This window comes from Palaemon carinicauda, chromosome 43 (assembly GCF_036898095.1).
Source record: "Palaemon carinicauda isolate YSFRI2023 chromosome 43, ASM3689809v2, whole genome shotgun sequence".
Classification (NCBI taxonomy): Eukaryota; Metazoa; Arthropoda; class Malacostraca; order Decapoda; family Palaemonidae; genus Palaemon; species Palaemon carinicauda.
This window is the reverse complement of record NC_090767.1, coordinates 18411164-18423663: the sequence shown is the minus strand read 5'-3', so window position 1 is coordinate 18423663 and position 12500 is coordinate 18411164. Positions and strand designations below refer to the sequence as shown.

At 34.7% G+C, this 12500-nt stretch overlaps 1 protein-coding gene and 1 long non-coding RNA gene across 2 annotated transcripts in view; both read right to left on the bottom strand.

The window, feature by feature from the left end:
• Window positions 1-8800: 8800 nt before the first annotated feature.
• Window positions 8801-10875, bottom strand: LOC137633565 (uncharacterized). The gene is made up of 3 exons (XR_011042275.1): window positions 10748-10875; window positions 9597-9756; window positions 8801-8983 (listed from the first exon to the last, which is right to left on the bottom strand). It is a non-coding gene; the product is annotated as an uncharacterized lncRNA (long non-coding RNA).
• Window positions 10876-11391: 516 nt separating this feature from the next.
• The window catches only part of LOC137633741 (uncharacterized), an 8126-nt gene continuing 7017 nt past the window's right edge, over window positions 11392-12500 (bottom strand). The window contains exon 2 of the mRNA XM_068365987.1: window positions 11392-12500. This exon is cut by the window's right edge and continues 1313 nt beyond it. Coding sequence (XP_068222088.1) covers window positions 11392-12500 — 1109 coding nt within the window.

Here is a 12500-nt window from a genome sequence, read left to right as displayed (position 1 = left end):
CATTCAATTCATGTCCTGAATGGGCATACAGTATGAAATATAATACATTCTAAGTATATCGTAATTGGGTATACAGTGTAAAAACATTACATTCAAATTGTGTCATGAATTGGTAAACCTTAAAAAAACACAGTACATTTAAATTATGTCATAGATGGGTATCCAGTTTATGGGCACTGATATATATCAAGTAAAAGTACGATTTCGTGTAAAGGAATAAGTATAGTATATGATGAAAAATACATTCCATAAGGGCCATGAATACAGTAGGTATCAACCAAAAAAAATATCATTCCTGGTAAAACTTTGATATAATATTATAACAAAAAGATTATACAGCCCTAAGATATTCTGAAAAAAAAAGATAAATTGTTAAGGAAAATTTCTTGTGTTCTGGTACCAGTGAAGAAATATATTAAATTTCTAATTCTCTAACAAATTTTCAGATTGTAAATTTCACCAAATAAAAGGGAATAATCAAATAGATAGTACTTTGGATTAAGGTAGAATTGGCACTGGCTTCCTTGCTCACCCACAATTAACCCATCGAGCCGGTAGGAAATGAAGGGCATAGACAGAGTTGGAAGGCTTAGGACAGGAGTCTGCAGGTGGAGAGCCTCATACTACAGGACCACATTCCTTAGGCACTATAAACCTTGGCCTCTATCAGCCTTTAAGACATGGCGGACGGTCCCCTTAGCTGCGGTTAGTTATCAGAATCTGACAATGTACTGTTGTGGACTTTCCTCACTTAGAATCAGATTCCTGTGGAAAGAAACAGGATGTTAGGTTGAGACGATTGATATTTTCTTTAAGAAGGAATCAAAAGTTATTACAAAGTTTATGGATTTTAGGAAAGTGTTTATATGGGTTATAAGAGTTGTTTAGGAAATAGGTTAACCATGACAACAGGAGTGCACAGCTCTACAGAATGGACTGGATGTAGAGACGAGCAGAAAATAATATGAGTAGTGGAAGTGAAACTCCTGTGAAGAGCATGTGGAATGATACATGATTGGAGAAGACCTGAAGACCTCTTGTTGAGATTGTGCACGTACAGGTAGACAGAAAAGCAGACTGGAGAAAGGTGTGAAATGTACACTGATGTGCTGGTTCTGTACCAAAATGCATGTTCTTTATTCCTGGAAATAAGTGATAAAATTCTAAAAAGAGTCAAGTATTCGAGTTCACTGCTCACCATGTACTTTGGGCCACCATCATCATGAGGGATATGCTCCAGGGTTTCATTAATTTCATCTTCCACTTTGGGAAGAGAAACTAAAATATGTGAATGTTTCATAAAAGATTAATTCACAATTTTTATGTCAGCCAGAGTAAAAAAGATTCTTGCTAAAGATATTGCTATAAGTTAATGTTGAGAGTAATCATATCTGTATAGTAGCAAATTTACATATAGGAAGGTCGTCTTTATATCTTTACATATTAACTCATTTTATTATGGAGAGTGTGAATGTGCTAGTAATGAAATAAAGAGTATTTTGTTTTCATTATACTTCCTTGTAATTATATGAATATAATTTTGCTTCCTGGGTAATCCCTTGAATCTATTACATCTACCCTTAATCCATTATTAAGGTCGTTTCACTTGTGTGCTGCTGATCAAAAGCAAAGCTCTAATGGTACTCACCTGAAGATTGTGATTAAACAGGAGATAGAGTAGTGAGTTCTTTTCAGTTCTGATCAACCAAGAGGATCTAATCACCTAAGTGGATTCCAGATGATTTGCTGGGAAGAAGATGTCCATGTCTTGCTTCTTAAGGAGATTAGACTACTCTTCTTTGATCATGTGAATCTGCAATTAAATGAAGCTGATATTAAAAACTTCTCATGAAGTATATAAAATAGCAATTGAAAGAACGGATCCTCAAAACGGATCGTATCTTTCCGTTTTCATTCTTGAATTTGTCAGAATAAGGGAAAAAGAGAAATATTAATTATGCATCGACCAAATCATTCAGCAATAAATCTTAAGAAAAATATAGAGAGGAGGCTCTGTGCAAAGAAGAGGAAGAGGACTCTAGAGAAGGACAAAGTAAAGAAATGGCTGTGTCTGGTACTCACCGACATCGATCCGAGACGAAAAGTAAAGGAATTAACACTTTGAGAGATGACCTGCTTTTCCCTGAGGTCAGACTCTATTTCCAGAATGCAGATAATGTCTGTTTTTTAGGTACATTGCCGAACCCTTCCGGCTATGCAGAGGCTCTTGTAGTTTTTGCAGCCTATAGCAAAAAAGTTTCAAAAAGGCCTTAAAAACTCTCCACTCCTGCCCAAGTACTGGCTTGATGCAGACTGCCCAGACTCCAAAATAAAAACCATGAAAAGCTGTCGTATAAGCATGACCTCTCACCAGAGGGCTGATTTAGGTGCCATTTGAAGAAATGGTGGAATTTCCCAAAAGAAGCTTAACAGATAATTCTACTGAAAACATGCAATAGAAAAAGAATTAATCTTTTGTAAAAAAGAAAAAAATAGATTTAATGCATCTTGCCCAATGACAGAAGACAAATTAGGTAAGTAGAATCCATATAATGAAACTATTCAGAAGAGGTGATTTTTCCAGGTAGTTTCCAAAGACAAAAGTTGAATGATTGAAAACCCTAAGGGGACAATCTCAGGGTTATATGATGAAAAATGGGAATTTTTTTTATTGTCTTATAATGATGAAATACCCCTCTCAAACGCATTCCCGAAGTCGGTTGCCGTGGTTACGCATCGGTGCCAGGCGCACGGACCTTTAATTGCGTAATACTCGTGGATTTAAATGCCCAACTGCAGCTGACAGGTGGTGTAATTTTACCTCTTTACTTCAGATATCAATATCTCAGCAAAAAATTTAAATATTTTCAGTCTGTTTGTTTTTGGTGATAGTACAAGCTTTTTCCCTTCTGCCGGCAGCATGAGCTAGAACTGTGCTCTTGGCGTTCTCCCTACAGCCGCCAGTAGCCTTGAAACACGAGTGAGGAATGGTGTATGTCTGGTTTCGTCTGGTTTTCCCATATTGTTTAGGTATATAATCATAATGATTATGAAGCTGGGGCGTTTTAGATTGCAAACCCAGCTACAAAGAGTCTGGTGGTGCCAAATGATACCCTTCAGATACATATTATCACCTAAGAGTATACTAAACACGAGCTAGGTGGGTGGGAGGGGACTGGGTACCAGCAATCCTTCTATAAGGTTGGGGCTCATCATGATTTATTCTTATCATTTTTATCTTATTTCTACATTTTAAGGTTACACATCATAGGAAACAACATAAATTACCAATAAAACATTAATTAGAACACATTAGAGGAAAAAATGGATAAAAGAAATGAAATTTACAACATTTAATCTTTAACTGCGATTATCTCAAAACTTGTTTTTTTAACTTTAAAGTTATAGAACTCGGTTATTTATAAAGATAAAACAGTTTTGTTAAATGCAAAATACTTCTAATGCATGTATAAAAAATATGGCCTACATAGAGTTTTTATTATTTTTTTTGCTCATAATATGTTTTATGAAAAAGTTTCCAAAATTTTGAGTGTTTTTCAAAAATTAAAAAAAAATGAAGCGTGATTTCTTTCAAAAATGTGTTAAGATATCTTTTTTCCGTTTAATGCATATAATAAGCGATTTGAATTTGAATTTTATATTCCTTATAGTTTTTGAGTTGTATTCCTTTGAAAATTGCAAAAAAAAAAACATAATTTTTTTCAAAACAACTCCATTAACTCAAAAAATTAAAAAGCTATAGTAATAAAATTTGGGGAGAAGCTTTACTGTAAGGCACTTAATGTGTGTATAAAATGTCATTTAAATCCGAGCATAAATACTATAACCCTCAAATTGTCCCCCTAAGTTAATCTTTACTTATTTTTGTGATTCAGAAATAACAAAGTAATTTAGGACAAAACAGATAAAAGACTTCAATGGGAAATTATTTGAAGACATTTTGGAGAACAAAAGGAGTAGAATACTTGTTCAACATTACTTGTCTGTTCCTTGCTGCTTATCTGTCTGTCTGTGTTTCTGTCTGTCTGTGCTGCCGAAGAGAGACATCCAATCTCTTTCACCTTTGTTTGTTTCTCCTAATAAAATTAAGTTTTACTTCCCACTAAAAGGAAGAGGAAAAATAATATCAAATTAAATATAAGACAGTACTGGAATCTTAAAAATGTTCTAATATACGTCTGATATAGTAAATTATCAAAGAAATATATATTTATCATAAATAATGATAGTATCAATAAAGTGACAATATAGAAAACTTTTGCAAAAGTTATCGACAGGAAAGTATCTTTACTCATTGCATTTAATTTATTAAGAACAATAAACTCAGATTTTTTTCCTTCAATTCATTAAGAGTAGTAACTCCAAAATTTGTTATTCCTTAAAATCTCACCTCATCTTTTTTGTCTCTTCTCCAAAGTTCGTCTCGGTTCTGTGTTACTTTTCCTCTCACCAGAGGCTGACTAAATGGGTCTGACTGACGCTGCTCTAACATATCAGCTTCTCTTGAGTCCAACAGATGACAGTGGTCAATATCCCTGTGCACCAGTCAGTCAGTCAGTAAGTAAGTCAGTCAGTCAGTCAGTTAATGTTCAGTTCTACCAGTTCATCTGATCTGTAAAAAGGAAATAGCATCAACATACGAGCGCATTACAATGTTTAAGTGCTATACAAAAGATAGAATGTCTGCAATAGAAATCATGTTGTGATATACTTTCACTCTGATATTTTATTGCAAAACAAAATGGATCAGTTAAATTAATAAGAATATGTAGTAGCAGCTCAGATCTATTCAGTATTATATATTATTAAATGCATGATATAAGTTCATGGAAAATGATATACTTCTGATGAGTATAATTTTGTATTGACCAAATTGTCTGATAAAAAAAATGAGTAAAATAAAGGAGTTGTAGAAAAGAGTCTCTATACAAAGAAGAGGAAGAAGATTACTCTAGAGAAGGTCAAAGTTAAGGAATGACTGAGTCTGCTAATTACCGCCATCAATGCGAGATGAGCTTTGAAGACCTGTGTTGGTGCTGCTCCCTGATGTCATATTCTGGTTTTGGAATGCAGATAATGTCCAGAAACTCTTCAAGAGAAGCTCTGTACTCAGATGCTGGCTGGATGCAGTGTCCAAACTCCAAAAATAAAAGACCGAGGTGAGGAGAGGTGCTACATACAGAGTATGTCAGGAACCCTATTCCAACAGACCTCGTTTTGAGTTTCCCTTGTCGATCCGAGCCTCTGACATTCTAGCTCAGGTTTTTGTGAGGAAGGACTCCGTGAGTGCAGAGACATATTGAAAGCACCATTAGAGGAGAGGGAGGAATTTCCAAAGAGAAGCTCGTCACTTAATCATTTCCTGGTAAACCTAAAATAAACATACAAAAATTTATTTAGGTAAACATAATTATCAAATGCCTCTTACATAATGGTCAATGATGAATTGGTGAAATAAATGCAATGCCTTAAAACTATTATAAGTAGGTACCTTTTACAATTAATACCTAAAAAATTTACAGAGCCAAATCTTATATCTCATTGTGTAAAAAAAATAAAAAATATTCTAAGATAAGTCTAATCGCATAAATACTTTTTGAAATTTATGTTCAACATGAATAAGAGAAATGAATATTAATGTTAATCTTCTCATTCAGTTTATTAAAATAGTAATTCCCAATATAACTCTTTCTGTTCCTTTTATTAAGAGCAGTAACTACAAATCTTACATTATCATTCAATTGATTAAAAGAAGTAACTCCTTATCATACCCATTTCATACAATCCATGAAGAACAGTAACTGAAAATTCTTACCCTGAAAATCTTACCTCATCTTATTATTCTCTTCTCTGAAGTCAGCTTCAGTTCTGCCTTACTTCATTTTCTGATAAGAATTTCACTTCATGGGTCGGACGGACGCTGGCCTAACATGTCAGCTTCTCTTAGGTCCAACAGATGACGAGGAACTGTATCCCTGTGCATCAGTCAGTCAGTCAGTCTTCTGTTCTACCAGTTCATATGATCTGCAATAAGAAATAGCATCAACATATGAGGCCATTACAAGTTCAGGCGTTTTACAAAAGATCAAATCTTTGCAATAAAAAGCTTAGTGTGATAATCCTTTACTTTGATCCTTAATTGCAAAGCTAAATTGATTTCCTATAATAATATGATTCCTTAGCAGAAAAAACTGGTCCATTTTAACATGTAAGTTTACAGAAAAAGTTATACTTTCTAATAAGTTTACTTCAATGTTCAAACTAATCAAATACAGAACAAGAGATTTCACAATGAACTCACCCGTCTGAAAAGTTTTAAGATCCCTTTTTCTCATTTCTCTTTTGTTGCATGATATGAGTCCTTTGAAGGACTTAGGTAGGATTGTTGTCTTCATTCCCCTCCATAGAGAGAGAGAGAGAGAGAGAGAGAGAGAGAGAGAGAGAGAGAGAGAGAGAGAGAGAGAGTGAGACTTCTTGCTGAAGAGCTTATGCTTACAGATTCCGTCCAGAGCTTTGAGGGAAGATTAGGGACATTTCAGAAGACATTATCAATGTAGGCTAATATTGAAAAATATAATGTTAAAGGTGATGAAAACAAAATTTGTTTCATTCAGAGATTTATTTTTGATGATTTCCACTGTTACTTATTACCTACCATCGCCTCTAATATCATCAGTATGACTTGATTGTCATGAATAGATGTTAGACAATTTTTAAAGTGAATATTAGTACATTCAAGTCTTGCAGCATTTTGCTAAGAATATGACAAGATATAATGATTTAACATGATTGAAATGATTTAACAAAAGTAAAGTTCTAAGAATAGATATAAGTGAATAGAACCAACAGGAGAATGAATATAACAATAAACATAATAATAAAAGTTTCCTAAAAATAGGTTTTTATGAAAAGACATTGAACTTTCCCTAACATTTTTTTATTATCAAGTAGATGTCTGGGACATGATTAAACAAATACAAACGCACTCCCCCCACACACACGTGCACACACACACACACACACACACACACACACACACATATATATATATATATATATATATATATATATATATATATATATATATATATATACATATATAGTAATAATAATAATAATAATCTTTATATCAGCAAAAGCCATGTACAGAATTACAATAGAGGTACAGTGATCTTACATTTATGACATCAGTAAGAAAGATAAAATATGCAATATTATCGGTGATACAGTACAAACATCAATTAGCAGGTTGATCCCAGAGTTCTAAGGTCTGGGTAATAAAATCATAATAGCATTATTGCTTAATAATAATGATGATAACAGCAGGACTTCCAGACAGCATAGATATAATATAATAAAACACTTTATCACACCATTACTGGATATTATTCCAATGTTATTTAGTGATGAAGATTTTGCATAGCCACAACAACAGAGATTAGTAAATACAATTCATTGCACTGACGCTTCCCTATTCCAGGTTTCCCACATTTTGGATTTTATTCTAGCAGCACTTGCAAGCACATTTTGAATTAGGGGATTTTCACTAGAACGGGAGGTGAGACTTACTATAGAGTGTCGAATGACGGTTTTTAATTTATCCAGTCTATTTTCAACAAACATCACTGGAGCTGAATGGTACCTCGGGGTATTAGTGAGGCGTCTTAGGATATCATTGTGAAGGACTGTGATACATCTCATCGATTCACGCGTATAGTTTGCCCATAGCGAGCAGCCGTACAAGTTATAAAAGTAGATTTGAAACAGTTTTTTTATATCTTGGTGGCAGAAGGCAAATCTTCTCCTTACCATGTTCCCTGGACAACACAATTTACGTCGCCTCTTTTCAATGTCACATATCAGAATCCTTTACAGAAATCACCTTTATAATCTGAAAGTGAATTTTATAATCTAATCATTATAGAAAGGTAGATTACCATGAATCCCTTATTGGTATTGTAACACTATTTTGACCATTTAATGAGGAACAGTGATTATGAATTAGAATTTGGTAACTGAAGAAATAACTCTGATGAACATCTTCTTCTCCTTCTTCTTCTTCTCCTTCTTCTTCTTCTTCCCAGCGATTTTTATCAACTTTAACCATGCCTGACGAGCAAAATAGACAACACCATTAAGAAAAAGATTTTGGATAAATGCAATGAAAAAAAACAAACAAAATAGAGTAATAATGATAATGAAGGAAAGGCAGAAGAGGAATATGATGAGAGTTGAAGGCTGTGAGGAGATATTTGAAGGGAACATGAAATACTGAGGTGCAAACACACATAATTAGATGATTTTACAGAATAATCAGAATAAATGGATATAATAATGTGATGGAAATTGTTATACATAACTCTCTCTCTCTCTCTCTCTCTCTCTCTCTCTCTCTCTCTCTCTCTCTCTCTCTCTCTGTATTTATATATACATACATACATATATATATATATATATATATATATATATATATATATATATATATATATATATATATATATATATACATATACATATATATCTTCTTAAAAATAATAACTAATAATAAAAAAACAAAAGCCAATTCTTTAAGAAATATAATTTTGAAACTAGGCCTATAGTGAATACAGTTTATTTATCCTGGTTCATCACCTACTGAAAGGTTTGGAACGTTGGTGGAAGAGAGAGAGAGAGAGAGAGAGAGAGAGAGAGAGAGAGAGATCGTACAACACCTATGAAGAAGAAGAAGAAGTATAAAAAGAAGTAACAAACTCACCATTGAACACCAACACATCCGGTGGATTCCTTTGCCTTAAGATCCATCTCTTCAAGTAAAGCTTCGTCATCTGGTAGTTCTTCTTTTGGGAACACGATGTTGGTTCTCACCCTGACTCCCTTCAAGGAGGCGAGGAGTCTGAGGATGACCTCAGGGCTCCTCGTCCTCCCCAGGGAACACAGAGGAAACCGGATTTACCAGAACGATCTGTTGGGAAGAAGAAGGAAAGTAATAAAATGGGATGAAATGAAATGAAAAGAAGAAAGGAAATGATGTCATCCACATTTATTCATTATTTTATGCTTTTATTGTTATCTTGTTTCGTTAAGATGGACATGTGCATTCAGACACATACACGCACACACGCACACACACACAAATACCAATGGAGAGAGAGAGAGAGAGCGGGAGGGTGACTGAGGGAGTGTGTGTGTGTTCCCAATAATAGAATAAAAAAAGAGAGAGCAACGAGGAATTCCAACTTCCCTCAATGCATTCTATTATTGTCGGCCTACGGATAGTACCCTTTCACACGCGCGCGCGCACACACACACACACACACACACACACACACACACACACATATATATATATATATATATATATATATATATATATATATATATATATATATATATATATATATATATATCTATTTTGACAGGACATAGGCCTATTTTCTCAGAGCATTAAGTAAACTCAATAATGAATATTATAATATGATATAATGATAATAATACGCTCTCTCTCTCTCTCTCTCTCTCTCTCTCTCTCTCTCTCTCTCTCTCTCTCTCTCTTATAAGAAATGATGTCTCCTCACCTCCTTGCATCCTGTGGTTGCAATGTCCGAAGGATGTCCCCAACCTTCTCGATGTCTTCTTCCTTGACGTCCCTGACAATGACAAGGACATATGCATCCTTCTTCAAGAAAGGGATGGGGCGACTGACGCTGCTGACGTCGTTGACACTGAAGCGAATATCTGGAAGAGAAAGAAGAAGAAGAAGAAGAAGAAGAAAGAAGAAGAAGAAGAAAAAGAAGAAGGTTGAGTAAAATGATAATCAAAACTGAACATTTTCTATGTGTTTCTTTCTTGAGATTCTAAAGGAAAAGGTCAGATGGGAATAATAATAATAATAATAATAATAATAATAATAATAATAATAATAATAATAATAATAATAATAATAACTGCAACAACGAATTTAGAGGCAAAAGAACTAAACACAGTAGAACAATGTCTGGGAGGTTGCGTTAATGTGTGTGCGTTTGTGTGTGCGTGTGGGAGTCAATGTGTGTGTGCGTGTGTGTGTAAGCGACCATTGTAGCTGCTCGCATAAGGAATTTCTTCATTCTCCTCATGAAACCCTCACATTATGCACCATCTAAATCACCTCAGCCAATAACAACTCAGCTTCATTTAATTGTCCCAATATAATTGGGCGAAACCTTTTCACTTTCCTTTTGCTGATTGGTTCTCCCGTTCAGATAACTCCGCCCACATCCTTGTAGAGAACCAATCAGCGCAGGAAGGGGGCGGAGTCAGGAGGAGACGCGTCTGACTATGACTAGTGCCGATATCAGTTTCCTATTCATTACAATCATGATCATTTTGATTCATTTCTATCATTAATAATTAAACCAACGCCATAGAAATGAGACATTTCCTTTTAATATATGGAAAGAAAGAAATTGAAACGTAACATTGAAAACTTTTATATCAAATTCAAATCAGATGAAAAGAATATTTTCCTTTTTGTGGAAAAAATAAAACCTTATTGAGACCTCTGAATATAATGTTCTACATCTATAGAGTAATAATGATGATAATAATGATGTTAACAATGATATTGATAATGATAACAACGATATTAACAGACTGAATGACAGGATGAGGATGAGGGAAAGGAGGCCAGGTATTGTAATGTCCCTCGGAGGAAAGGAACAGAGAAAATAATATTATTATTACTTACATAAAACTCTAATCTTTTTTGCCTTTTCCAAAGATTGACAGAAGGCGTCGAGGCTGGGATGGTCCTTACACAAGACCTGGAGTACTTCAATATTTGGAGGGATTTGGAACGTTGGGTCCCAGATGCCTATGTATTCCCAACAACTGTTCCAAAGAGAAGAAAAGAAAAGAAATAGTTATTGGATTTGATTGGGAATTTTATTATCAAGTTGATGATGATGATGATTATGATAATAATGATGGTAATGATGATGATGATGACGGAAACAAAAAGTTAAAACAAATAATTTCGTGAAATATGGAAATTAATATTACCGAAAAATGAGAAAGTAAAATCGGAACTTTTTGATGTTTAGCCGACTTATTATGAGTCTAATTGTGACAATGATGATAATGATGATACTGACAATATAAAATATATTGTTTACAAGACTCAAGTTGATTGTTATACTAAAGGTTATGAGTTCTCTCTCTCTCTCTCTCTCTCTCTCTCTCTCTCTCTCTCTCTCTTTATTAGTAGGCCTATATGTGTGTGCATGTGCATATGTTTGTATGTAGTATCATGTACCAGTGTATTGTTATAGAGATATTTGATTATTATATGTATCTTTATAATGTTCAAAATAACTGTCAAATAATAATAACTTACTCATTGGTGAGTAGATTCTTGATTGACTCTCTCTCTTCTACGGTCGGCTCTGAATATCTTTTGTAATGGTTAGGTAGAATTATCATTGATGGGTTGATGAGATGCCGGTAAAGTTGCCTTTGTAGTTCAACTAACCCATCAGTGTCATTAAGTTCTATTATGATTTTAATTTCCTCTCTGTTTGGGAGAGGGGCATCTGTGGCTCTAAGGAGGGCAATGTACGCATCAATTGTATGATCTGCAATTTCAGTGTACTCATGAAACAACTCGAACCTCTGTGCTATCCATCTTGAAGAAGAATGATCACATTTGATATTCTTCAAGACTCTTAGCACAGAGTCTTCGTCGTTCACTCCCGACCTTACTAGGAGTTCCAGTGCCTCAATCTTGGCATCTTCTGACACCTTCATCTCGTCCTCGTCACCCATATGCAATAGGCTGATCATCTGTATCAGCATATTTTGATATTTGTGAAGGTTTTCAGGGAGACTCCCTCCAAGAAGCATTTCAAAGATCTTTGTAGGTGTGGCTGTGTTTACAGATTGGCCCCAGCATTGGTTTGTCAATTTCATAGGGAAAGACAGAGCTGCCATGAATTCCATCATCCCTTTATGAGGGAAACTGTAATGAAAGGAGCCCTGGGAAGTGGTCACTTTCTTTAGGAAGGCGCCAGTTAGCTCTTCGGCTGGCAATCCCAAACTATGACAAAAGGCAGCCAAATTATTGATGATGGATTCTGGAATATTGATTTCATCTCTTTGTAATGCTTTGAATGATTCCTGACATAGTTTTTCTATGGCACGCTTTATGTGAATCTTTAAAAAAGTTGGTGGCAAGTGAGCTGTGAGCAGGTTTCTTGCCAAACGCTCCTCTAATTTTGAGCAAGACAAAAGGTAAAATTGCCAGTAGAGCTCAGCTTCAGTGGTGATGTTGCTTATAACCTCTGGTTTATTCATCCACAGAATTGTTACAAGAGCGAGATTTAAGGGTAGTCCCCACACCTCTTGCATAGTGTGCATTGTTTTCCTCAGATACTGTAACAGTTCATCTAATGATTGCAAAGGAGAATTGTCTGACCTTAATACTGCATAATACTTGCTTACAA